The sequence below is a fragment of the Camelina sativa genome, chromosome 11 (genome assembly GCF_000633955.1).
Source record: "Camelina sativa cultivar DH55 chromosome 11, Cs, whole genome shotgun sequence".
Taxonomy (NCBI): domain Eukaryota; kingdom Viridiplantae; phylum Streptophyta; class Magnoliopsida; order Brassicales; family Brassicaceae; genus Camelina; species Camelina sativa.
The window spans coordinates 41688963-41715745 of record NC_025695.1 but is presented as its reverse complement, the minus strand read 5'-3'; the positions used below and the strand labels follow the sequence as shown (position 1 = coordinate 41715745).

Here is a 26783-nt window from a genome sequence, read left to right as displayed (position 1 = left end):
CAACATCCAATTTCCTTAAAATAAGATAAAAACCAAAAGCTAAAACCTCCCTCTAAACTACTGATAACAAGAGCTTGATATTAATACTTCTCTATTGAACAAAAAATTCCATTTGTCAAAAACTAATGTATGTTCTAGTCAGTATAAAAGTCAAACCTCAATTCAAAATAACTTGATATGTTATTTATATTAATATCATATACCACATGTGACATAGTTCTCTATTTTGGCCTTATTGAGTTGTTATGATATATTGATACTGATTAAAATGTGATAATATCCTAAACTTTTTTTTTTCCACACAAAGACAAAACCAAAAGTTGAAAACCATGAATTCATCACTTTAAAAATGATTAGACAAAACTAATTTATGTTTTATCCAATAGTGATGTAGATGTATATATAGTATTATAGTTATATAAAAGGGTCCCAAAATAAGTACGAATCTTTTAGTAATACCATAACATGATAAACACGTAACTAGCGAAATGCGACGGAGAGACACGAGGACTTGTATAGAGAAAGTGATTGATTGGAGAAAGACGAAACGAATCTGCCAAGTGTAAGCAAAAACAACATTTCTTTTAAAACATTGACAACTGATTTAAGTGTAATTAATAATACACCAAGATTCATATCAAAGCATATTTTCAACAAAGAAGCACAAAACTCAATTTATCTAAGATCTGTACCGACACACTGGTCAGGTTAAAAGATCCACCACTTCCTTTGCCGGTTTCCCTGAGTCAGAAACAGAGAAATCAAACTTTAGTCCAAAATGAAGATAGGTTTATGGAGTTAATTAGGATATATAACACATGAGTTGATGGAGAATATGGGAACGAGTCAACATGTGATCCTAAAGTTATATATTTTCAGGCAAAGAGCTTCTTCGTATGATCTTAATTGGAACCTTATTTAGTGTGCAAGAGAGAATGAAGTTAACTTATTCATGTAACCAATTCAACTGTTACCTTTTGATCTTTCTTTTGTGACTTTAACAAGATAGGTTGCGGAAGAGCAGCCGTGCTTGAGTCTTGGATGAACGGTCTCACTTTCTCCTCCAACATTTCCTCCACCTACGAATCATAAAACATAAAACGGTACGCAATTGGAATTCGTGAAATGCGATAACGATATTAAATTATGTCAAAATGGTTCTTGAGTATTAACCTTCTCTTGTCGCCATTTAGCTTCCCACTGTGCATCCAAGATTTTGTCTGCGATCTCTCTTTGAGCATTGAGTAGAACTGTCTTCTCGTACAGTTTTGCGGGGTTTTTGAGATCATCTTCACTCCAAGAGGAAGTATTCAATGGGAGATTCAGTTCCTGAATATGTTCAGGGGTTAGTTCTGAACTATGATGCCTGACCAATAACGAAAACTGCGATGCTAAATCCAAAGAGAAGAAGAGAGCTTACACCCCAATTCTGAGGACGGGGAGGTGGACTGAGTTTCGTGACTTCAGCCTCCAAAGATTTCTTAGCCTTGTAATATGGGACATTTTTCACTATGATGGGGTCTTCCCGAGCACGGAAAGGATCAATGGAGACCAAAGCCTGTAAAACCATGAGAACTAAATGGTGATTGCTAAACTTCTTTAGTAAATATATCTCAATCTAGTTCCCAGATTTGTGTCAAATCCTTAAACCTCAAAGAACTGATCTTACATCTTGTAAATATTCCCAGCCAGGATTTCGTTTAGCCACCAAGTCCCTAAGTTGATCATATCGCGTAGATTCCTGATTGCAGAAGATAAATAGTCAACTATCATTGAAGCTTAAATCTTAATTAATAATTAGTAAAACAATTCAACAGCTGCCCTTTTGTTTCCTGTAGATCTCTCAATTTCCGAGCACAAACCTATCCAGATATGGAAGAGATTCTATATAGGTGTAGCAATATGCCAATACCATCCCAAATGAGGATAAAGAAGATTCAACTTTCAGCTAAGAGTAAACTATAGCTTTTAGGGTATGGTTGGATTAAGCCTCTAGAAAACCATAACCTTCAAATGAGTTAATGACAGTAAACTCTAAACTAGAAGACTGGTAAATAAGTCATGAAGAAGGAGATCTACGTAAGTTTAAGGAGATCTTAACCTCGTATTGCCACCATATTTTCTTCTTGACATCTTCATCATATTCAAATCCACCCACAATCTGAGGCATAGTGATCAACCAGAAATTTGCAATGCTGGGATCTTTCATGCTGTGGACAATGTGCTGGAATAGAAAATAGGACTCATAAGACTGTAAGACATAGTAAACATAGAAAACTATTGGGTCTATAAATGGACTCAGTGGTGCTCACCTCGTAGGGATAATCCATTTTCCTCAGCACATTGTAGGCTTTCCATGGAGGTTCCATGATCTGCAAAGTGGATGTCAAATATATTCATCAGTTTCGGTATCTATGGATTAATAGTTTTACGCAAGAACAAGCTACCTCTCTTTTAGACATTTAACACCTACTAAGTAGTATATATACATCCCACAGGGGATGTATGTAGATGTTAAGCTGAGAAAAAGTAATAGCAGTAGCAAAACATACATCATCAGCTGAGATCCTAACTTGCAGCTTGTTCTTGCACTCAGTACAGCTCATCACACCCTGCAATCAGTAGATGTTCTATCAAATTATATTAGCATATCTTGATGTAAAAATAGCTTATTCCGTTCACCTTAACATCAAAACAGCTTATCACATGGACATGAAATAAGCAGTATTTGACAATTAGAGAAATAAACCGAATCTGTATCAAAATTTAGCAATGTAAATAAAATAACAGTAGCCTAGATCATTAGCAGCGGAGAAAAAGCTTACTGTTCCATCACAAGTTGGGCAGTCTTTTGAAGGCAATGGTGCACTAATGTCGATGGAGGAGGGAAGATGAACCAACTCAGCTCGATTTTCAACTATGGCATCTGCGACAGAATCAGCTGTTGGTTTCTCTCCACTGCAAAAAAGACAGAAATGAGAAATCTTTAACTTCTTTTATGTATGTTACAATATCGCTTGGATAACTAAATCATTAACATCCATCATTTTAGGAATGAATACATAGAGACTTATCAGAATAACGGTGAATTGACTAACTCTAATGAAATCTGATGGTTGTATTGATTATAACTTGGTTTAACAAGAGACAATCCCACCTTCTCAAGTTGTAATCTTTGATTTGGTAATGAACATTCCCTGTTCCTTTGCACATGGTGCACCGTAATGCCTGCCACCCATTACAAGTTTTGCAATCCCTGACCAACAGAAAAAAAATTGCTCATTTCACTTGATGAATTCAAACATGTGAACCACAAATTCTCTAACTCATTAGACTAACTTCAAATCTTGAAAGCTGACCTTTGGCATATGACTTTCTTTCCCAAATCCAATGCAATGTCATAAGTTCCAAGCGTAGCAACCGCCTGCAATTCATTGGAACTTGAATGATAAAAAAAGATTCCATATACCACAAAGTAAAACACACATCTTCCAGTTTCCTAAATTGATTCTTATCTAACAAAACTTTGATTCATACTCTAATTAAAGTTCGAAACTTTAACTAACAACCAGAGAGCAATTGTCACGGAAACATCAGATACGAGAAAACCCGGTAAGAAAATGATAAACTTCAAGCTAGAGACTCAGCAAAACCAACAAAAAGTTTCATCCTTTAAAACAGCTAAGAACAGAGAAAGCAACTCACGAAAACAGAGAGGTAAGACAGTTTTGAGACGAATTCAGGGATGCCAAAGCCACGAGGTGCAGAGCCAGCGATGTCAAAGGCAAGAGTGAAAGGAGACAAGACAAGCTTGATTGGGAAATCAAGAATGTCTATGACTTGTTGTCCATAAAGAGTGGAGAATTGCTTGAACTGAGCATCAGCAAACTGTGCCACGTTCTGTATTAAACGACCTGGTCCTCTCGACATTGGAGACGAAGAAGAAGAAGAAGATAAGGGAGCTTTTCTCGCTCTCTGGTTTTGGGTTAGAACTTAGAACGATCTTAAGAGAGGGTTCAAGAGTGGGTTTTAACACTATTCTTATCTCGAATTGGGATAGACTTATTTGCTACCAAACATGTCCCTTTTTATTAGACTACGCGTCGTTTTTGAGTAAGTAAAACAACAGGGAGTTGAGTATTGTACTGTGATGATGTGAGGAGACTGAGAGCAAGAAAAATGCTGTGCTTAAAAATGATAACTTGACGCAAAGTTTGGACCTTTTTAATAAAAAAGGAATCATTTTCTCTGAAAGCAGCCATAGGAAGGGATGCTCGGAAGATAAAACAAAAAGCTGCGTTTCATTCCTCTGAAAAGCTCCAATCTTGCAATCTCTCTCTGTACCTCTCATTCTGAGAATCAATGGCGGCGGTTGTGGGTAAAGCAGCGGCGATGATTGGGTTTCCACAGGCGTATCTTGAGGGTAAAGAACTGAAGGAGACGAGTTCGTTGGTAACTGAGCTCTGTCGTCATTTTTACACTCAAGGTTGGGTATCTGGAACTGGTGGTAGCATAACGATGAAGGTTCATGATGCTTCAATCCCTAAAGCTGAGCAACTCATCGTCATGTCTCCTTCAGGTTCTCTACATCTCAAAGTCGCTTCCTTTCTGATTTTTTTGATGCGTCTTATTTGTTATTTTGAACTTGTTTATGCGGCTTTGCTCTATTGAGTTGGTGGGTTTGTTCTCGTTGAATCTTCAATTAGTTATCTGAACTATGTGATGATGTACAATTGTTTGTCTTTGAATGTTTAGAAACGTTCTCTTTGTGTATTTGAATCACTGGAAACTAAAAAAAATGCAAAAAATTTGAATGAAAAGGGAAATCTCGAAATGCTAACTCTTGATGTGTTTGAAGGTGTTCAAAAGGAGAGGATGCAACCGGAAGATATGTACATTTTATCTGCAAATGGATCAATCATATCATCACCTTCTCCAAAGCCATACCCAAATAAGCCTCCCAAGTGTACTGATTGTGCTCCTCTATTCATGAAGGTATGGTTTTTGTTGCTTTCAAGGTAGTATAACTTGATTCTCCTTTAGGGATTTCAGTGTATTTAGCTTGATTATCACTTTATTATTGGTGAATGACACTTTGATAATGACCTATTTAGGCTACTTTATCGTATGGTGTTTTCATTGCTGATTGTGCATTTTGTGTTTTCTCAAACTTTTTTAGCAATATTGAATTTTCGTCAAAGTTTTGGGCAGCACTTAGGGATTTCAAGTTAGAACTGTTTTATGATAAGAAGGATTTCTTAGAGCACATGGTCATGACCCATGACCCAAATAGGTTAAGAGCTCGTCGCTCTTTCTAGTGGTTAGTGGTATTTTGTCGGTCCTCCCTTATAGCTGGTGATTTGTATTTCTGGAATGGCAAAAACGTTAATGACTGTTGGATCACAATCCTATAAAAAGTGCAGAACAGGCGGCTTTCTTTGGGAAAACGCTTGCGAAAACTCGGTTACAAGGTAAAACTTGTCCAATTTGAGCAATAGTCCCCTCGTTAGATGTGTCAGTGGGTTTCTTCGACCCATAGAACCTCCACTACATTGCACTGGTTGAAATGGATTCGGTCAAGTGTTTAAATTTAGAACAAACGCAATGGGATTACAAAATTAACCTGATATGTAAACTATTGATGTTTACGGAGACACTCTTGAAAATGAGGTTTGGTTGTAACTTCTTTCTACTTATTTGAATCACCGTAGAAAATCAAAAAGGTCTTTCTTGGGTTCAGAGGACTAGTGAGAATGCATGATTATTGCTTGTAATGTTTTAAATTTACATATGATTTTACATGTATGTTAAGACAACCTTTTTTTCCTTCAATAAGTTTGTTTCATCAAGTTGAGATGGTCAATTTCAATGCTAATAGCAACTTTTCAAGTATAAACTCGTTTGTTTAACAGACTTGCACAGTTTAACAGCTCATTTTTTACCCTGCCAAATTGTCTTGCTCTCTCTATATGGTTTCCCTTTTCATTTTATCAATGTGTAATCTCTAGTAACAGTGAGATAGTGACGTTTTCTTAAAGTTTCATAGCATTGACTCTGTTGTGGTGCAGGCTTATGAGATGCGAAATGCCGGAGCTGTTATACACAGTCATGGCATGGAATCTTGTCTTGTGACAATGCTGAACCCGCAAGCCAAAGAATTCCGTGTAAGCAGAATAGTGCTAATTTTTGCAGACAATTCCAGGTGCCCCAGTTCAGTTAGGACTTGGTATTCTAATGTTTCTTCCTGTTCGACATTTCACAGATTACTCACATGGAGATGATAAAGGGGATTCAGGGTCACGGATACTATGATGAACTTGTTGTACCAATCATAGAAAACACAGCATATGAGAATGAATTAACAGATTCACTCACCAAAGCTGTATGTCTAATGATTTCGCGGAAGCTTGAATTGTTTATCTGCAACAGATGAAAAAATTCATTTACCTCTTACCTATTTGACTCCCATTTTCAGATAGAAGCCTATCCAAAAGCAACGGCAGTACTGGTACGTAATCACGGCGTTTACATTTGGGGTGATTCTTGGATCCATGCTAAGACACAGGTTTGTGCAAGTTACTTCATTATTTGGTTGAAAGTTGAATAACCAACAATAAGTTCTCTAGGTTTGAGTGTTATGTTCATATATTGTTTGTTTCTACTTATAAAGTTTAAATTTTCACCTTCAGGCTGAATGTTACCATTATCTGTTCGATGCTGCCATCAAGCTTCATCAACTGGGTCTGGATGCTGCTACCCCAGACCACGGGCCTATCCGAAGAACCATACATTCACAGAATCAAATTTCCACTAAAAGATCGGTGAAATCCGGAGTCACGGATTCACAAAACCAAACAGATTCGCCTCAGGTAAAAATGTCAATGATGTCTCTCTTATAAATATCTCTGAAAGTCTAGTTTTATTTATACTCATGTTTGGTTGCAGCGATGCATTGTCCTCGACATTGAAGGAACAACCACGCCCATTACTTTCGTCACTGATGTTCTCTTTCCCTATGCTCGTGAAAACGTTGGAAAGCATCTGAATTTGACATATGACACTGCAGAAACCCAAGAGGATATTAAGTTGTTGCGTTCTCAAGTAATAACAATTAATTTCCTCTACAAACTTTCTCTATTGTCTTATTACCTCTTCTCAAAAGCAAGTGACTAAAGTTCATCTTTGTTGTTCTTTTGTAGGTTGAGGAAGACTTGAGACAGGGTGTAACCGGCGCTGTTCCTATCCCTGATGCTGATGAAGGAAAAGAAAATGTCATTGCCGCTATGGTCTCTAACGTAGAGGCAATGATAAGAGCCGATAGAAAGATCACTGCTTTAAAGGAATTGCAAGTGAGAACAAAAAAAAAGTTTTCACACTTATTCTGTTTGCCTACTCTAATATTGTTTGATAAAGGCGTTAAATGCGTTTTTGTATGCAGGGTCACATATGGCGAACGGGGTTTAATTGTAATGAACTGAAGTCTGTTGTTTTCGAGGATGTAGCAGAGGCTTTAGAGAAATGGCATTCTTCAGGAATTAAGGTATGTTCATGCATGCAGCTTTTAAAGCAATGACATTTTTTGTTTAAAGGTCTAATAGTATTTTTATGTGAATAGGTTTACATATATTCTAGCGGTAGTCGATTAGCGCAAAGGCTACTCTTTGGGAACACAAACTATGGTGATCTGAGAAAGTATTTATCTGGTTTTTTCGACACTACAATCGGGTAATATAAAAAGATCTTATCTATCCCTTCCTTTTTCAATAGAATATGATCCAACTACAAATCTCACATACGCTTCACATGGCTGCAGAAACAAGAAAGAAAGCCGTAGTTACAAGGAGATAACAGAAACATTGGGAGTGGATGATCCTTCAGAGATTCTGTTTGTAACAGATGTTTATCAAGAAGCCACAGCTGCAAAAGCCGCAGGTAACAAAACTCTCAACTCCTATTTACTTAAAGACCGATATATATTCTCTTTTGAAGGAAACTGAGTTTGTTTCTGAAATCTCGTGAAAGGTCTGGAGGCGATAATATCGATTCGACCTGGAAACGTTCCGCTACCGGAGAATCACGGGTTCAAGACTGTCACAACATTCTCCCAAATCTAGAGTTTCCCTCTATGTTGTATCTTTTTCTTGTGGAGTCCTTCATTTGAGTTGTACCTTGATTTGAGCACATTTACCAAATAAAACAAAAACTTGATAATAAATCTAAACGTAGAGCTTGACAAAAGCTCAAATTGGTTTCCTACTACTTACTTTGAATTCTTCACGGAGCGTTTTGTGTTGTGCTCAAATAAGCCAATCTAGGCCCATGATCAAATCTCCACAATAAGTATCAAAAGCCACTTTGAAAAAAAAAACCCTATTGCTTAACTTACAAGAGTTGATGGCATCGGAGAACTCACAGTGACTGCACCGATCTTTCCCCATGATTTCGACTTTGAGAGCCATCGACAAGGTACGTTCTCCTTCCTCATCTTCTTCGTTTTACCGTTCTCTGTTTACAAATAATCGTGTTACAAACCCTAGCCCTTCATTTAGGAATATTGAAAATTCTCGTCAGCGGAACTTGATTAGGTTTTTTTTTTTGCTTGCAACACATGTTTTGTCAGTTGTGACGTTTTTATGAAATGTGGTGATGCAGAAAAAACTTTGTGAGAAAGGGTTGAGTGAAGGTTTGAAGGAAGATAGGATAAGCAAGTTACCTGATCCTTTGATCTGTCACATACTTTAGTTTTCTTTCTACCAAGGATGCTATAAGAACAAGTGTTTTGTCCACCACATGGAGAAATCTTTGGCAACTGGTTCTTGAAATTGGACTTAAACGCTTGTGACCTCAAGAATATGGATGAATTTGTGATATACGTTGACAAGTTTTTTGATTTCCACAGAGAGTCATGGATACACAAACTCAGGTTAAATTTTAACCTTCTTGGTTCTGTTGACTACGCTTCTGATCTCACCACATGGATTGATGCTGCGGCTACACGTAGGATTCAATATCTTGCTTGGTGTTCATTGCGAACACTTCTTCAAGGTTCCATTGCATATACCCTTGAGCCTTTATACCTCTTAGACACTGGTACACTTACTGCTTGTTGGGGTCAACTTGGCTAGTGCTGAGTTTGTTTCTTTACCTTGTCTGAAGACCCTGCTTCTAGAATTCGTTAGGTATACCAGTGAGACCACGTTGGATAAACTGATATCATGCTCTCCAATTCTAGAAGATTTAACCATTGTCAAATATTCCGGAGACAATTCAAAGGGTTTGATACAAGTACGCTCTCGGACACTAAAGAGAGTCAACGTACATCAGTGGGGTTACAGACCACAAGATGGACTTGTGATCGAAGCTCCTCTACTCCAGTTTCTTAGGTTTAAAGCTTCCTCAATAAAGAACACTAAATTCATCAATCTAGGTTTCATTGCAAAGGTAGATATTGACGCCTGCTTGCTCAGCACTTCGGATCCAAACGACTTATCCAGCAGCAGAAGCATGATAAGCGATTTCATCACCAGCATTTCAAGGGTCAGGTGTCTAGTCATTAGTTATGATACTACCAAGGTATACATGTGACAACAACAATATGTGAGTTACATAAATCTTCTATATCTCTAACGTTATTTCTTACACTTTGCTACCAGGACATCTTTCATTACTTGAAACTAGAACCTCTACATCAGTTTTGTTACCTGTCCGGATTGAGTGCTGTTTGTTCTATTTCAAATCTGGAAATGTTGCCAAATCTTCTCAAGAGCTGCCCGAAACTAGAATCTCTCACCTTGGTAATGAACTGATTTACCCTCTTAGTAGTAAAGCATATTTTTTTTTGTGAAGCTTCACTACTAATTCTAATTGGCTTTCTTGTATNTTTTTTTTTTTTTTTTTTTGTTGTTGCTCAGAGATTGGTTGACTACAAACAAACTAAAAAAGCAGAGGTGATGTCTTCGGCGGTGCCACCGTGTTTGGTATCGTCGCTACAGTTTGTTAGACTGGAAGGTGTGCTCTTAGAATGTGGAACAGAAGTGAAAGTAGCAAGTTACTTTCTAGAGAATTCAACAATTCTAAAGAAATTGACTCTATGGAATGATTATAATAAGGAGAATAATGTAGAGCACATTCGCCAAACGCTTCATGCAATACCAATATGCTCTAGTACTTGTGAAGTTGTTATTTTTTATAGTTAAGTTAAGAATTTTGTTGAACAACCAAACATATGATTGTGAATTTATTATTATGTATGCTGCTCCATTACTGGAGAATCTCAGGTTTAAGACTGTCACAACATTCTCCCAAATCTTGAGTTTTTTCTAAGCATATTTTTCTTATATCCCAAATAGTTGAGAACTCTTTCAGAATCTCGTATTACTAGTGCAGTGAAGTTTGCGGAGCGTTTGAAGAAGCCCATTTAGTCTCTGTAATCAGGCCCATTATTAGGTTTTTAAAAACCCACTTTAGAAAAAGACTCATTGCTTGACTGGTTAAGAGTCGATGATCATTAGAGAATCTCAGAGTGATCGATCACGCAGAATCAATCCAATACTGCACCGATCTGTCTCTATGACACCAAGAGCCATCGGGAACAAGGTGCGTTCTCCTTGTTTAATACTGCACCGATCAATCGCTTACCATTCTTTGTTTACAAATCAATCGTGTTAAAAAAAAAACCCTAGCCTTATCTTGATTAGGTTTTTTCGCTTGCAAGACATGTTTGTTCAGTACGTCAACCGAATTTAAACCAGATACTTTTGAATATTCAATTTTGATATTTTAAATGTGGTGTTTCAGATTAGCTTTTGTGAATAGAAATAAATGGCGAAAAAAAAAATTTGTGACAAAGGGTTGATAAGCGAGTTACCTGATCATTGTTTATGCCACGTGCTTAGTTTTCTTTCTACCAAGGATGCTATCAGGACAAGTGTTTTGTGCAAAAGATGGAGGAGTCTTTGACAACTGGTTCTCGGTTTGGACTTAGACTCCCGTGACCTCGGTCTTGGTTTCTCCTCCAGCCGGTTCTCGAATATTGATGAATTTGTGAAACTCGTTGACAAGTTTTTTAAATGGATACAAAACCTCCGGTTACATATTCGTACTGTTGGTTCTGTTGACTACACGTCTTATCTCACCAAATGGATCGATGTTGCGACTACGCGTAGGATTCAACATATTGATCTTCATTGCGAACTCCTCTTCAAGGTTGCAGTGAAGGTACCTTTGAGCCTTTATACCTCGAAAACACTGGTACACTTACGACTTGTTCGTGTCAACTTGGTTAGTGCCGAGTTTGTTTCCTTACCTTGTCTGAAAACCTTGCATTTAGAGATGGTTAAATATACTGATGAGACAACGTTGGAGAAACTGATTTCATGCTCACCAGTTCTAGAAGATTTAACCATTATCAAATATACTGAAGATAACGGAAAGGTTATACAAGTACGCTCTCAGACACTAAAGAGAGTCGACATTGATCAGTGGTATGATCGACTATATGGAATTGTGATCGATGCTCCTCTACTCCAGTTTTTGAGGATTATAGCTTACGAGATAAAGAACATTAAAATCATCAATATAGGTCTCACTGTCAAGGTAGATATTGACACTAACGTGCTCAGTATTTTGGATCCAAACGACTTAACCATCAGAAGCATGATACGCGATTTCCTCACCGGTATTTCAAGAATCAGGTGTCTAGTCTCTAGTTATGCTACTACCAAGGTATAAATGTACCTATATGTGATTACAAAAGTTCTTCTATCTATATATAAAAAATATTTATAGTGTTTCTAACGTTTTTTTTCTTACTCTTTGCTACCAGGACATCTTTCATTACATGAAACTGGAACCTCTGCCTCAGTTTTGTAACCTGTCCGAACTGAGTGTTATATGTTCTATTTCTAATCTGGAAATGTTGTTAAATCTTCTCAAGAGCTGCCCAAAACTAGAATATCTCCGCTTGGTAATGAATTGCCCAATTAATGGTAAAGCATATTTTTTCGTGAAGCTTCTCTACTAACTAATAATTTGTTTTCTTGTATTTTTTATTTTTTTTTTCTCAGAAACTGGTTGACTACGAACAAACTAATAAAACAGAGGTGATGTCTTCCACAGTGCCACCGTGTTTGGTATCGTCGCTCAAGTTTGTTAAACTGCTCTTCGGATGTGGATGTGAAACAGAACTAACAGTAGCAAAGTACTTCCTAGAAAATTCAACAATGCTTGAGAAATTGACTCTGAAGACAGATTATATGGAGGAAAATGTAGAGCACATTCGCCAAACGCTTCATGCAATACCAAGATGCTCTAGTACTTGTAAAGTTGTTCTTCTTTAGTTAGTTAGGAATTTTGTTGAACAACCAAACATGTGAATTAGTCTTTCATAAGTAGGCTTTTTTTTTTGTTTTGATACATGCTTTCATGTATATATATCTTATTAGTGGCTAGTTACATAAAATTTTCTCATCAACTTGGTCTTGAATTCAAGAAATTAAATAAACAATAGATAAGAAAACATTATAAGTTCGGGCGGGGAAGCATATATCTGAAAATCGTTTTATCCAAAATTTCGGAATTTTCAAAAAATGTTAATAGGGAAAGGTGTGTGACAAATTTCAAAGTGGAAGTTGCTTGTAATGTGAAGCAAAGATGATTCGACTTTTGCTTGGTTTTCAACTCTCATCATAACGGACTACTTATTTCGTCTTTTACTTTCTTTTTACACTCTCTTCTCTCCACTTTTTTTTAATTTACATATATTTTTTCATTCAAAGATTTTTTTTTTTGGTCCTTTCAAGTCAAAAGACAAATCAACAGAAGAACAGTATTAACGTATAACTAATTTCTTAAGAGAAAAAAAATAAAAGGAAAAAAGAAAATAGAATGAAGAGAAAGTCCAAAGAAATGTAGTAGTAAAAGACCAAACGTGCCTCCATGATGACTCCATCAAATTCTAAGTCATCATATCGAAATGGTCCATACTACGTGTCTAACCTGGTCAGAAATTTCTTTCACGAGTCTCTCTTTGAAACTTTCTACTAAAGATATTAAAATGTTCATATTACTAGTCAAACTTCCGATAAATACTTATTGATAATGACCACTCGATCCACTCATGTTTTCCAATCGCAACCATAATTTTTTTTTGATATTTCTATATTCTTTTGAATTAATAGGAATTAGTTTTTTTTCTTTGTTGATATAAATCAGGTTTTTAGGAATATAAAGTCTATATCATAAATTCGAGCATATAGACATGGATCGATTCTCTAATCTCTACATTCGATTTCGATATTGAGTGGCACACGTTGAACTACATACTAATCATATATGAGCAAAACTATAAACGATCTTTTGATGAAATAAAAAAGAATAATAAGTATTATAAAAATGAGTTTAATCATGAATATATATACTATACATATATTGCAATTAATATTTGAGATTAAAAGTGAATAAACCGCACAAAATTTACAGTCACTCCATAACTAAGATCGAACTTTTACGATATCTTAGTTTTGGTTAAACAAAATCCGGAAATATTTATAATTTAATATCATATAGATAGAATCACTCATTGGATCGTCGGAATTAAGGGTTTCTCGCCGGAGAAGTAACCGGAAAAAGAGGAAGAAGCAGTGGCTGAGAATCTCTTGGAGTTGAGACTGGAGAAGGATGAAGATAAAAGCCTTTCTCAGCAATTGCTTTGTCTTCTTCAGATGATGAGTTCCCTAATGATAAAGGCGATGACTTGTTGAAGGGGTCATCGTTGCTTCTCAGTGGCGTCACGGGACTGTTTAGCCCTAGCTTCGGGAAATCCAGCATGCTTGGAGATAGAAGAATATTATCTGATGATGAGCTGTTCCTCGGAGAAAATCTCGGGCTTTGATGATGACTACTGTTTCCTCCTGTGAACATCAATCTCTGAGAGTTTTGAAGCCTTAACGTGTTGATCATTAAATCATTCTTAGCGAACATGTTGTTGTTGTTGTTGTTTTGTCGTCTCTCGTAGAGCTTGAAGCTGTCTGTTTTCTTGATGGGAGGAATCGAGAAACTTGATCCCTTGTTGTTGTTGTTCACCGGAGAAGGAGCTTCGTGATGCTTCCCGGTGGTGGTATCGGTGGAGGAGCCGGTGAGCATCTGAACGACTTGTTTGAAAGTGGAAGTGTCTGCTTGAACAAATGTTGTTGGGTAAGGATTTGAGAGATGTTGTTGATGTTGGTCATGATGATGAGGAGATCTTGTCGTATGAGGCTGAAACCTAGGAGATGAGATCATGGTAGGAGGTGAGTTTTGCATTATTTGTTCTGGTTTTGAAGACATGGATGATGTTGAAACTTCCATTAAATGAGATGTCTCCGTGTTGTGTGTATATGAGGGAAAGAGATAGAGATAAAGAGAGAGAGAATGATTGAAGAAGAAGAAGAAGAAGAAGAGTGGAAGTTGCTGATGTGAATAATGTGTAATGTTGTTTAGTTTTGTCGTGCGACGACAATTAAAAAGACTATAAAAAGTGAGGTGTCTTGGACCCATCTCTCTCTCATTCTCTTAAAACTTTTTTTTTTTCTTTCGTTTGGGAATAATTTGTTAGATTCGTGTTCCGAAGACTTATGTACATATTATACATCTACGTCTAACGTCATCATCATTTCTCTTATACGAATCAACAAACAAGTGTTTGAAAATATCTGCCATAGATATTTCTTTTTTTCTTCTTCTTCTGGATAATTGGGATGTGTAACAGAAAATAACCATGTTAAAATTAAATCTTGGCTTTGAAATATTGATTCTTTCGTCACAAGAATGCATGGCTTTTTGTAAAACCAAGTTTTACATGTCCCATACCAACACTTACCATAGTTTGTAAATTGTTATGAAATTGCATATTATGGATTCTTTATTATAGAAAGCCACATTTGTATTTACATAGTTAAGACCAAAACGGTGAATTTATAATAAGCTATCATCTGTCGTCGTATTCACAAGATTTGAACTTAAAACTTTGATATTGAAGTAGAAGAAGAATACATACATACCTATTTCGGGATATCCATTAAGAATCTTTATATTAAAGAACATCAAATCAGGTTTCTAAATATATGGTTGATATATATACTGTTTTAGTTGGAATTTGATGACGCTCAAATCCATGATATTAGAATAATTCCTTTAATCGAAGATAAATTATTGAGAATTTTCTTTTAGAATCTATACTTCATAGACGCATGTTAACAATGCGATGTTCTTATATTTTTCTTACATGCTTATTTAATTTTGTTCCTTTACATCAAACCACAAATTATACAATTCGTCTAATTCTTCTCACATGTTTGAATATTTACGCAATTTTGTAATCACACGTTAGGAAATTATTACGCTCTACGATTAAAAAAAAATATAAGTTTTTTTTTTGTTTGTTTGTCTACACTCCACAATAATCGGATAAGATCTAAATGTCTATAATTTACGACCCCACATGAGATTTTGATATATTTTCTGTCTCAAATATTCATGGGTAGCAAAATGATAACTCAAATACATGAACTCGTAATATTTGGACCTATTTTACAAACTATTAAAATTATTCGTTAGAAACTTAACATTGTATAATGTCTAGGAAAAAAACAAAAACTAGCTGCCAATTATCAAATTTATGTAAGATCATTTTCAAATTACAAAATCTGCAAAATAATCTCCCATACAATTAAACATCCACAATCTAACTTTTGACATAAACACATTTATACTATTAATGAGAAATGAAATGACGTTATGTTTTTATTTTTTATTTTTTTTGTGGATGAGAAAACTTGGACCCAATTATATATCTAAAGTTTTTGATAACAAGATTAACCGCGGCACCACTAACATTGTTCTGGTGTTGCTACTCTTGCATTGTTGCCATCAGAAAAAACCAATACTTCTACCGCTAGGTCCGCTACCAATTACCAATGATGGTGACATCAATGAGAATGTGGCAACGGTCTAGGTGGTAAAGGTGGTGGTAACAGTAACAATAGTATAATTTTTTATTTTTTATTGTATTACTCTTTGAATTTAGACTGTGACGAGCGATATTAATAGAAACATGTGAGTTATATACACTCATCTTTTAGTTGTGAATTATAGATACGTAATTATGTTATATGTCGTCAGATTACAAAACTTACTAGAATATTTCGGATATTTTCAAAATACCCAACGTGCCCTTGTTTTATGTTACCGAAAAAAACATAATTACAAAAATGCTATTGTCACGTCAGACGCCACGTCAGAAATAGCTGACATGTATTAAATAACTCAGCCATAACGCGTTATAGAGGTAATAACGGCTGAGTTATAGGCATGTTGCTGCTGATTTATGGAAAAAACATTTGAGTAAGAGCGGACGGCTGACTTAGAGCATAACTCAGCCAAGCGTTACAACTGACTTATTAAAATCTGGATGAGTTATGCTCTAACTCAGCCGTCCTTACGGCTGAGTTTTCAACCGATGGTTGAGTTGTCAAAATTTTGGCTGAGTTATCACTACGACACAGCTGAATTAACTTTTTCCGAGTGGCTGAGTTATGAAAAACGGCTGACTTATGAGATGTAGTTACGGCTGAGTTATGGTTAAAAACTATAACTCAGCCGTGATAGGCTGACTTATCGTACAACTCGGCCATTTCACGGCTGACTTAGTAGCAAAAGATTAATTACTAGAATATTATTCAGTTACGGCTGACTTATTAAACGATACGGCTGAGTTACATATTTTCAGTTGATGAAGCGGCTGAATTTGGCTGCCATTTTTTTGCTTTTTAATTACTGTAATGTTATTCATGTTGTGACTGAGTTATAATTTGTTTGATGGCTGACCTGCCACGTCAGACGCATCATCCATGTCAGCATTCCATGTCATCATCTTTCTTCTCCGAAAATACGAAACGTCGTTCCTTCGACTCTTGTTCTTACATGGTTTTTACCTTCTTCTTCACCTTGTTCTTCTACTTCTTCTTCACTTTCTTCTTCACCTTGTTCTTCTACTTCTTCTTCACCTTGTTCTTCATTTTCTTTCATGGATCCAGTTCCTTTACTAGTTGTTTCCGGTAATTGGGTAAAAAAACAGAGATATGTATTTAACACCGACGATAGAGGGTGTATAGTTGTGCAGATAGATGGAGGCACAACACACGACAAGCTTGTGAAGCTTGTTCTTGAAGACTACGGATTGGACGCGTTTAGCCATGAGCTAAACGCATGCTCTGGATGTAAACAAGTTGGGCACAATGCGAAAACTTGTCCGATGTAGTATTATTGTAATACATTTGTTTTATTTTGTGCAATAACTCATGCGTCAAGCATTATAACTCAGCCGTCATATTAATCGACGAGACCTTTTGTTTTCCGCTTTCAGATTATTCCTTGTGATAACTCAGCCACAAAGAATTATAACTCAGCCGTCATATGAATCGACGAGACCTTTCGTTTTCCGGTAAATACTATAACTCAGCCGTCAAGTAATATAAATCAACTGTTTGTTTTCAGATTATTTCTTGTGATAACTCAGCTACAAAACATTATAACTCAGCCGTCATATGAATCGACGAGACCTTTCGTTTTCCCGTAAATACTATAATTCAGCCGTTAAGTTTTTTTTTTTTGGGTTGTGACGTGGAAAATCGAAAATGATGTGTATTTTAATTTGCTGATGTGTATTTTTTTTAATCAAAATTGAAAAACTAAACCCAATGAGTAAATTATAATTACACGTAGGATACTAAACATTTGAGCAATTTTTAAAAGATTGTTAGATATGAAGAATAAACCAATTTTGGATAAGATTTGAGTAATTCTTTCCAAATTATTTTGTACTTCTAAGATTTCAACTTATATGCACTACACCCACTTGTTTTCTTACCTAAAAAGGAATATCAAATATCAATATCAGTTAGTTATATAGCGTGTATGAATAAGCATAAAGAAATTTTTGACAAGACGTCGTACTAAATGATTATTATTTTCAATTTGTATGAAATTAATGTATAGTATAAAGGTCAAAATTTTGAAAAGATGTTGTACTAAAAGTTTTTATAATATCAAGTTACCAACAGAGAAAATGCAGTACTGCTCTAATAGAATTTAAAATATAGAAGTAAAACCCTATCTTGGTTCGAATATGTTCTCCTTATTGTGAGTTACAACGTACAACAACATTTTACACAAATCAGTGTGAGCACATGAGGAAACAAGATTAAAAATGGAGATATATGGTATCCAATTCTTCTTTTCTTTGTTGTTTACATTATTATAGTATTAATGGGAAAACAACAATAATCAAGAAGCCAAAAGAAGAAGAAAAAAAAATAATAAGATAAAAAGTAAAAATTGTGGGGACTCCAATTCCAATTTGTGAAATTGTCGTCCCTCCATGAGGGATCAAATTCTTTCAAACTTCAAATCATTAGTGTCTTCTAGAACCCAAGTGGTTAAAGATTCCCTTTTATTGCATAAAACATGCAAAGCGAGCATATTATATGTCGATCTTATTATATAATTCTTTTTAACGGTGCCTAAGTCTTCTCGAACTAACACTTTATACGTACTTAATTACAAGACCTATTATATCGGTAAGATAGTTAAATGCATATCAGTATATCACAATGATCAAAGTGCATGATATTCGTACTCCACGCTATATGTATACACAGTTACACACACATATTGCATACATGTGTAGCATGTATGAAAAACGGAATAATAAAACAAACAAAAAGCTAATTAAACGCAATTGCTTTATATAGAAACTCAATTGCTTCGCAACAATGTGCATGTACTATATTTTTCTGTGAAATGATAGGTTCCACCATTTTCACTATTTGATATATCACGAATAGAAACTATAATCCAACATGTCTAGTCATGGTAACAAAGAGAATAAATTTAGCCGCAATCATTGCTTAATTAATTATAAAATAAAATGTAAGCTATAGTTTCATGTGAACGTATCATATCATTTATTTAATATAGAAATAACTGCATGGCTACAAATTATCAAGAGCCAAAGAGTGAAAAACCCTTGGATAGATATTTATGAAAATAAAAACTTAGAGAAGCAAACATAGTTGCCTAAATGGCTTCAATCGAAATCCATAGTCTTGGATTTAGATAGACATTTCTATCTAATTATTATTATTCGGGTAGAAAAAAAAACGTAAAAACATAAATTATTAGTTCAACGTGCTTCTCAGTTGTTGATGCCGGTCTTGTCCTTAATGGCCTCACTCGCACCTTGTGCCTTCTGCTTCAGCTGCTGTCCTCCCTATATTTTGTTTTCCCAAAAAAAAAAAAAAAAAAAAAATTATTCACTAATTTTTCTGAATTGTCAAATTTTTTTTCACAAATAAGGTATTAAAAAGAATAATATAAAATAAAATAAACCTCTTGAAGAGATTCCTTAGCAGAGTGGGCAGCATTGGAGGCCTTGTCCATCAAGTTGCTTGCCTTCTCCTACAACAAATTTTAGTTACCTCTGATGTTAATATCAAACTAAACCATTAACTCAAGTATAACAATTAATTTAAATTTCGAAAATGGTGTTGTGTAGACAAAAACCTGGGTTTGGCCTTTAGCTTGGCCAGCGTTGAAGCTCATGCTCTGACTGTTGTTAGACATTTTCTAATCTTTTTCTTCGAAAAAAACACACTTGATTTGATTCTTAAAGAACTTTTTAACTTTTGTAATTGTGACTTGTAGAAAAGAGGATTACGCGTAGATGTTTATATACTTGTGGGGAACCCCCTTGTAGATAACCTCCACGTAAAAATCGGTGATTGGGTGAATTTAGTATTTGACATGTGGCGTTGTTAGCTTTGTACTCTCTCCGGTCGGATAGGGTGGTTTTGACCACGAGACAAGGGGAACCATTATAGACTAGTTCCAATAGTCATGTAGTTATGTAAAATTATTTTGTGTTCTTTTTAATGATTTATTTTTTTGTGCACAAATCATTTTCTATTTTACACTAAATAATCGCTAGAATTTCTAACGAAATAAAAAAGTATTTTTCATTATTCAAAGATTTAGTAAAACATTTAACACATAGGCTATCTAAATGGTTTTTATAAAGAATTTGGTAACGTTTGATATATTAAAAATATACAATAACTCGAAACATAATTTAACTTTATAAGTCACATTGATAAAATTAAATCGATCTCAAACCGATACCCCAACTTCTTCCAACATGTAAGTAAAACGTTTCTAACTCGTAAGAGATTTAAGTAAACTTAAGAAATGCACTTAACAAAAAAAAAAAAAAAAAATCCACGAAAATTGTTTCTATGCTTCATATTTGTTGAAGCTGAAAAATACAAGAACGAAGGATACTACACCCTTGGACCTTGTACGTTATTTGGTAACGTTTTCCGAACGCTTATCCTCAAAACAAAGAAAACAATTACGACTTTAAAGATTCTAAAAAGCTACAAAAAAGAACACACGAGGTAACTAACTTCTCTCCTAACTTTTTCTGTTGGTTCTCAGTTTTGCACTGCGATCTAAAGAGCATCAATACCACAAGAACCTCCATAAACACCTAGTTTCGATGTTTTAAGTGAAATAGACACCTCTCTTTGTAATAAACTACTTTGATGTTTCGTTTAATAACGTACTTACCTAAAAACCACGCTCTCTGGATTCACTAACTATAACAACCACAAAAAAATGGTGGACATAATGTTATTGAAAAATAAAAAGCAAGACATAACGTTGGCTGGATACCGATATCTAAGATGGGTCATCTCACCTAACCAGATAATGTTACAGACAGTATGGACACCATAACAACATTAAAACAATAATAGGCATATCTGTTGAAGAAATGAGATTGACATATCCAGAGCCGGCGCTCAACTTTTTAGGGCTACAAGCCAAAAAAAAAGAAAAAAAAACTAATTGCAGCTCATGGGGATCGAACCTGAGAGGTAGTGTTAATGTTAGTACAATTTAACCACTAGCCTAAGGAAAACTTTTACTGAAAACGGCCGAAATTTTCTATTTCTTATGTATGGCCGCAAGCCAATGCTTCGCTTGCTTGGCCGGCTCTGGACATATCTAATTTTAGGTCACCTAACCAAACATTGATGGTCTTATTCTAGATAGATCCTTGTATAACGTGAAGATGGTCCCGGTTCCTATATCGGATAAGAAGGTGCGAGGTTCAACTTGCATAGCAAGAACCAAAACCAACACAACCAGTCAGTTACACAAACGAGACTGACTAATCTCCAGGGTGAGCTAGTCCAATCCCGACCAAGAAAACCATCCCACTAGGTATTTTTAACTGGGCTGAAGTCCAGACTCGACTTTCCAGTGTTTACCGACGTTGTTCTTAAGTAGATATTGAACTAAAGGAGCGAGTTTACATATTTCTTTTAGACAACTACCACTAGGCCACCATAAACTAGGCAACACTATTGATATTTGACTCTATAAAATGGCACAAAGATTGAAAGTTGAAACCAACTCACATAATATCTTCCCTTCAAACAAGAACAATGACAAACCATCTTCAAGCTGCAGTAACAATTAACCCTAAACCTAATCCAACAAAAGAAGAACAAGAAGTTAAAGAAGAGGCGTGCTTGATAGCGAGGAGGCTCTCGAGTGCAGCTTCCTTGCCCATGGTTCTCAAAGCGGCCTTGGAACTCGGTGTGATTGACACCATGGTCACCGTAGGCGACAGCTTGTGGCTCTCACCTTATGAGATTGCACAAAGAATCCTAACCAAACCGAGCAAGCCGGAGGCTCCAGTTTTGCTAGACCAGATGCTGCGATTTCTTGCTAGCTATTCGATCTTCAAATGCCGTTCTGTTGTAGCATAAGAGAACGGTCAAACCGGAAAAGTCGAGAGGGTGTATGCAGCCGAACTGATTTGTAAATTTCTCTTGAACAATAGAGACGTCTCGGGTTCTTTTGCCTCTCTGTTCATGCTTGAGCTTAGCGACGTCTTTATCAAGAGTTGGTACATTGTTTATACGCATTTAACACAAAAAATACTATAGTTAACTCTTCAAATACATTAAACTAGCTATCTACGACCATCTCACTAAACCTTAATGTTTGGACACTTAGTGACCAACTAAGGATTTTTTTTGTTTTGTTTTGTTTCATATATAGGACACATCTCAAAGACGTGATACTAGAAGGAAAAGATGCATTTAGTTCTGCCCATGGGATGAAACTATTCGAAAATATCCAAACCGATGAGGGATTTGGTAAAGTGTTCAACCGGGCTATGTTGGAATCTTCCATCGTAATTATAGAGAAGTTTCCAAAGGATTATGAAGGATTCACAGATGTGACGACTTTGGTGGATGTTGTCATGTTGGGGGAGGACTTGGTAGCACACTAGGCCTCATCACTTCCAAGTATCCTCATCTTATTGGAATCAATTACGATTTAGCTCCTGTGTTAGCCAATGCTCCTTCTTATCCCGGTATGAACCATGCATGTGATTCTATACATTATTAACATATTATACTACATATATCAGAATTAAAAAAAAAAAAAAAAAAAAAGCAGTTGTAGGCAAAATCATCCCTACTTATAGTTATAACAATCCAATACACGGTTTATTAATATTAATCATTTCATTTTATTATTATGATTGAAGTATTTTTATTTATACGCCATTTATAAATATCAATGATCGTTTTTAACTTGCAAGCAATGCTGAATATTTTTATGTATAAATTATAATTACGGTGCAAATCGTACGGGTTTTAATTTTACAAAAACTGGTTCAGGTGTAACCCATGTGGCGGGAGATATGTTCACAAAGATTCCAAATGCAGATGCCATATTCATGAAGGTAACTTCTGTATTTATATCAACAAATAAAGACATAAATTATAAATATCAAAGCTATATATATTAAAGCATCATATATAATCTCGATAATCATAAATTCATAACAGTGGATACTACTACTGGACGGACGAACACTGCGTAGAAATTCTGAAAAACTGTTGGAAAAGTCTTGAAGAAAATGGGAAAGTGATACTAATGGAGATGCTAAGTTCCCTTGGGCCTTGAGATGGTCTACTTTTATATCCTCAAAACAAAGAAAACAAATTACAACTTAAAATTCCAAGCTACAAAGATATTTTTATAAAAAAAAAAAAAAAGATTCCAAGCTACAAAATACTAGAAGTTATGACTAACTTCTCTTCTAACTTTTCTGTTGGTTTTCATTTTTGCGTTGCGATCTAAAGAGCGTATATCATCAGAACCACAAGAGCCTCGATTTAACATTCTCTTATTTTTCTTTAGAAGGCTCCTATGTAAATATATTATGGTGTTTCGTTAATAACGTACTTACCTAAAAAAAAAACCACATTGATGACACTGTATAACTGAACGATCCACGTTCTCGCCGACATGGTCACTACAGCAAGCACAAAAAAAATAGTGGACATAAGGTAAGCGAAAAAAAAAAGCAACACATAACGTTGGCTGGATTTGGCTGTCTAATATGGGTCACATCACCTAACCAGATAATGTTGTACAGAGAGTAACAGCAAAAGCTGAAGAAATAAGATCGACATATCTAATTTTAGGTCACCTAACCAAATATTGATGGTCTCATTCTAGATAGATCCTTCTATAATGCCAAGATTATCCGGGTTCCTATATCGGATAAGAAGGTGCCAGGTTCAATTTGCATAGCAAAAACCAAAACCAACACAACCAGTCAGTAACACAAACGAGACTGACTAAACTCAAGGGTAAGCTAGTCCAATCCCGACCAAGAAAACCAGACCAGTAGGTATTTCTAACTAATGGAGCGAGTTTCCGTATTTCCCCTAGACAACTACCACTAGTGCCCATACACTAGGCAACACTACTGATGTCTGACTCTATAAAATGGCACAAAGAGTGAAAGTTGAGACCAACCGAAATAATATCTTCCCTTCAAACAAGAACAATGGCAAACCATTTTCAAGCTCCCATAACCATTATCCCTAAACCTAATCCAACCAAAGGAGAACAAGAAGCTGAAGAAGAGGCAAGCTTGCTAGCGAGGAGGCTCTCGAATGCAGCTTCCTTGCCCATGGTTCTCAAAGCCGCCTTGGAACTCGGCGTGATCGACACCATGGTCACCGTAGGCGACAGCTTGTGGCTCTCACCTTCTGAGATTGCACAAAGACTCCCAACCAAACCGAGCAATCCGGAGGCTCCAGTTTTGCTAGACCGGATGCTGCGATTTCTCGCTAGCTATTCGGTTTTCAAATGCCGTTCCATTGTAGCAGAAGAGAACGGTCAAACCGGAAAAGTCGAGAGGGTGTATGCAGCCGAACCGGTTTGCAATTTTCTCTTGAACAATAGAGACGTCTCGGGATCTTTTGCCTCTCTGTTCATGCTTGACCTTAGCGACGTCTTTATCAAGACTTGGTACGTTGTTTATATTATACGCATTTAAAACAAAAAAATACTATAGTTAATTATTTCAAATACATTAAACTAGCTATCTATGACCATCAAGCCTTTATGTTTACATTTGTCATCAGTGACCAACTAAGGATTTTTTTTGTTTTTCTTTTGTTTTGTTTCATAGGACACATCTCAAAGATGTGATACTAGAAGGAAAAGATGCATTTAGTTCTGCCCATGGGATGAAACTATTCAAATACATCCAAACCGATGAGGGATTTGGTAAAGTGTTCAACCGGGCAATGTTGGAATCTTCCACCATGGTTATGGAGAAGGTTCTTAGGGATTATGAAGGATTCACAGATGCGAAGACTTTGGTGGATGTTGGGGGAGGACTTGGTAGCACACTAGGCCTCATCACTTCCAAGTATCCTCATATTATTGGTATCAATTTCGATTTAGCTGTGGTATTAGCCAATGCTCCTTCTTATCCCGGTATGAACCATGTAATTATTTAAATTCTTAACATTATCTACACATATAATATCAGAACATATTGCTGTCATGTTATAATAATAACGGTACTAATCGTAAACCATGTACGTTTCATTATACATATTATACGACGGGTTTTAATTATACGTACTAAACATGAGTTCAGGTGTTACCCATGTGGCGGGAGATATGTTCACAAAGATTCCAAATGCAGATGCCATTTTCATGAAGGTAAGTTCTATATCTATCTCAACCAATAAAAGGAAAAAAAATAATACTAAAGCATCATATATAATGTCTCGGTAATCATAACAGTGGATACTACATGATTGGACGGACGAACACTGCGTACAAATTCTCAAAAATTGTTGGAAAAGTCTTAAAGAAAACGGAAAAGTGATAATAGTGGAAATGGTTACACCAGTAGAAGCAATGAGCAGAGATATATGCTCTAATATTGTGTTTGGTATGGACATCACAATGTTAACACAATGCTCGTCTGGTAAAGAGAGATCTCTTTCAGAGTACGAAACTTTAGCACATGCATCAGGATTTTCCCGTTGCGAAATCGTGTGTCCAGTTTCTCCGTTCTCCGTCATCGAAATCTATAAATAGATTTCAATAGCTTTGATATTGGGTTACACTAAGCCCCACGTTTGATAAAAAAAAAAAAGAAGCAAAACTATTATCCTTTATATTTGGTATTGTCATATTGTGTAATGCTTTGTTTTTCCATTTTACGATTGCGAGTGTCTTTTTATGTACGTTTTTAATAATTATATTCGGTGGGCAATAGTCCACACGAGATTGTGTAATTTGTAAATTGGGACATTTAAGTTGAGTCTAATAAAATAATGGTTGGGGTAATTTTATTTTAGTTCCGAGATTTTCAATAATCTTCAATGTATGAACAAGAATTTTATAAAGGTCAATACTACTATTTAGTACATTTTTAACCATATCTAAACTAAAAAAAAAAGTGTATGTATCTCCTAATTAAACAGATTAATGAAAAATCGACTGTCTTTTTTTTTTTTTTTTGTGACAAACTAATAATAATCGACTGTCTAAAACGATAAACCAAACGCTAAGACCGATCCATCTAAACCGAATAGTCGAACGCTATACCAATTAATAGTCATCTAAACCGAACAATAGGATACTGACCGACTTGTTGACTCTCTATGACCGACTTGGTCAAAATTGGGGCCAGCCTATGGTAGTCATAAAACAATAATCCAAAGCGAAGAAAACAAAATAGTATCATGCTTAGGGATCTAGGAGATAAAAAGCTTTAGTGCTTTTTTGATCGTTATGTTACAAAAGTTCGAACCTTGGAACACAATTTAGAGCTGGTAAGAGAAGATAACCAAAAACTCCACATCACATAGGAACATCTGGATCCAACCTTCTCTGTATAGCTGCTGCACCCTGCATGTGTTTCAAAAACGTTTACATCAACAATGAGTTTGAAAAATGAAAGTGAGGATGATCAACAAAGGGTTTTTTGTATCGAACCTCCATGTCCCCAATCTTGTATAAGTAAACCATTTCTTCCTTTAGCCGAGCTTGCTCTTTCATGGCTTGTGCCTGCCATTGATTTATTATAGTCAATCACATAAGTTTTGTGCAAGTAAGCGGATGAATGGCAAAGGATTCAAACAAGACACTGACCATTCCGCCTTCCATTGATCGCTTTAGAGCTAAAACTTCTTCTTCCTTCTGCCTTTCGCGTACTTCCTGCATCTCTAGCCTGAAACAAGCACAAAGAGACATGCCTTTTAAGCAACTCATCCCACAGTATATTTTATTAGAGACTGGTCATGTAAAAGTAAGAATCTTTTGTTACCTGCGTTGTTCCTCATCAT

The 26783-nt window shown here is 35.8% G+C and overlaps 7 protein-coding genes and 2 pseudogenes across 8 annotated transcripts in view; 5 read left to right on the top strand and 4 right to left on the bottom strand.

Annotated features, from left to right (window-relative positions):
• Nucleotides 560-4000, bottom strand: LOC104728906. Its single transcript, XM_010444654.2, has 12 exons — nt 3706-4000; nt 3360-3424; nt 3158-3256; nt 2826-2958; nt 2553-2612; nt 2313-2372; nt 2102-2224; nt 1670-1741; nt 1421-1558; nt 1174-1329; nt 975-1079; nt 560-741 (listed from the first exon to the last, which is right to left on the bottom strand). Exons 1-12 carry the CDS (start codon nt 3928-3930, stop codon nt 709-711), a joined length of 1269 nt encoding a protein of 422 aa, XP_010442956.1. The 5' UTR covers nt 3931-4000; the 3' UTR covers nt 560-708.
• LOC104725902 (probable bifunctional methylthioribulose-1-phosphate dehydratase/enolase-phosphatase E1) lies at nt 4214-8254 on the top strand. Of its 2 annotated transcripts, XM_010444652.2 has the most exons (13): nt 4214-4579; nt 4859-4995; nt 5424-5471; nt 6069-6164; nt 6263-6382; nt 6476-6565; nt 6690-6869; nt 6946-7101; nt 7200-7349; nt 7439-7540; nt 7616-7725; nt 7814-7932; nt 8023-8254. In XM_010444652.2, the coding sequence occupies exons 1-13, from the start codon at nt 4363-4365 to the stop codon at nt 8112-8114; spliced, it is 1617 nt and encodes a 538-aa protein (XP_010442954.1). In that variant the 5' UTR covers nt 4214-4362; the 3' UTR covers nt 8115-8254. The 2 variants fall into 2 exon arrangements, with proteins under 2 accessions (XP_010442954.1, XP_010442955.1); XM_010444653.2 differs by lacking the exon at nt 5424-5471.
• Nucleotides 8344-10196, top strand: LOC109127434 (annotated as a pseudogene).
• Nucleotides 10808-12338, top strand: LOC104728862 (F-box/FBD/LRR-repeat protein At5g53840-like). Its single transcript, XM_019232100.1, has 3 exons — nt 10808-11724; nt 11825-11965; nt 12066-12338. The coding sequence occupies exons 1-3, from the start codon at nt 11332-11334 to the stop codon at nt 12336-12338; spliced, it is 807 nt and encodes a 268-aa protein (XP_019087645.1). The 5' UTR covers nt 10808-11331.
• Nucleotides 13383-14581, bottom strand: LOC104725901 (VQ motif-containing protein 33-like). Its single transcript, XM_010444651.2, has one exon. The coding sequence runs from the start codon at nt 14533-14535 to the stop codon at nt 13594-13596; it is 942 nt and encodes a 313-aa protein (XP_010442953.1). The 5' UTR covers nt 14536-14581; the 3' UTR covers nt 13383-13593.
• LOC109127547 (stress-induced protein KIN2-like) lies at nt 18983-19724 on the bottom strand. Its single transcript, XM_019232491.1, has 3 exons — nt 19600-19724; nt 19426-19494; nt 18983-19306 (listed from the first exon to the last, which is right to left on the bottom strand). The coding sequence occupies exons 1-3, from the start codon at nt 19657-19659 to the stop codon at nt 19232-19234; spliced, it is 204 nt and encodes a 67-aa protein (XP_019088036.1). The 5' UTR covers nt 19660-19724; the 3' UTR covers nt 18983-19231.
• LOC104728861 lies at nt 21543-23082 on the top strand (annotated as a pseudogene).
• Nucleotides 23702-25871, top strand: LOC104725900 (indole glucosinolate O-methyltransferase 1-like). The gene is made up of 4 exons (XM_010444650.2): nt 23702-24441; nt 24605-24915; nt 25082-25146; nt 25231-25871. Exons 1-4 carry the CDS (start codon nt 23975-23977, stop codon nt 25528-25530), a joined length of 1143 nt encoding a protein of 380 aa, XP_010442952.1. The 5' UTR covers nt 23702-23974; the 3' UTR covers nt 25531-25871.
• The window catches only part of LOC104728860 (RNA-binding protein 25-like), a 2862-nt gene continuing 2211 nt past the window's right edge, over nt 26133-26783 (bottom strand). Inside the window, exon 8 of the mRNA XM_010447789.2 lies at nt 26133-26346. Coding sequence (XP_010446091.2) covers nt 26299-26346 — 48 coding nt within the window. The 3' untranslated portion in view covers nt 26133-26298. The remainder of the gene's footprint in view (nt 26347-26783) is intronic.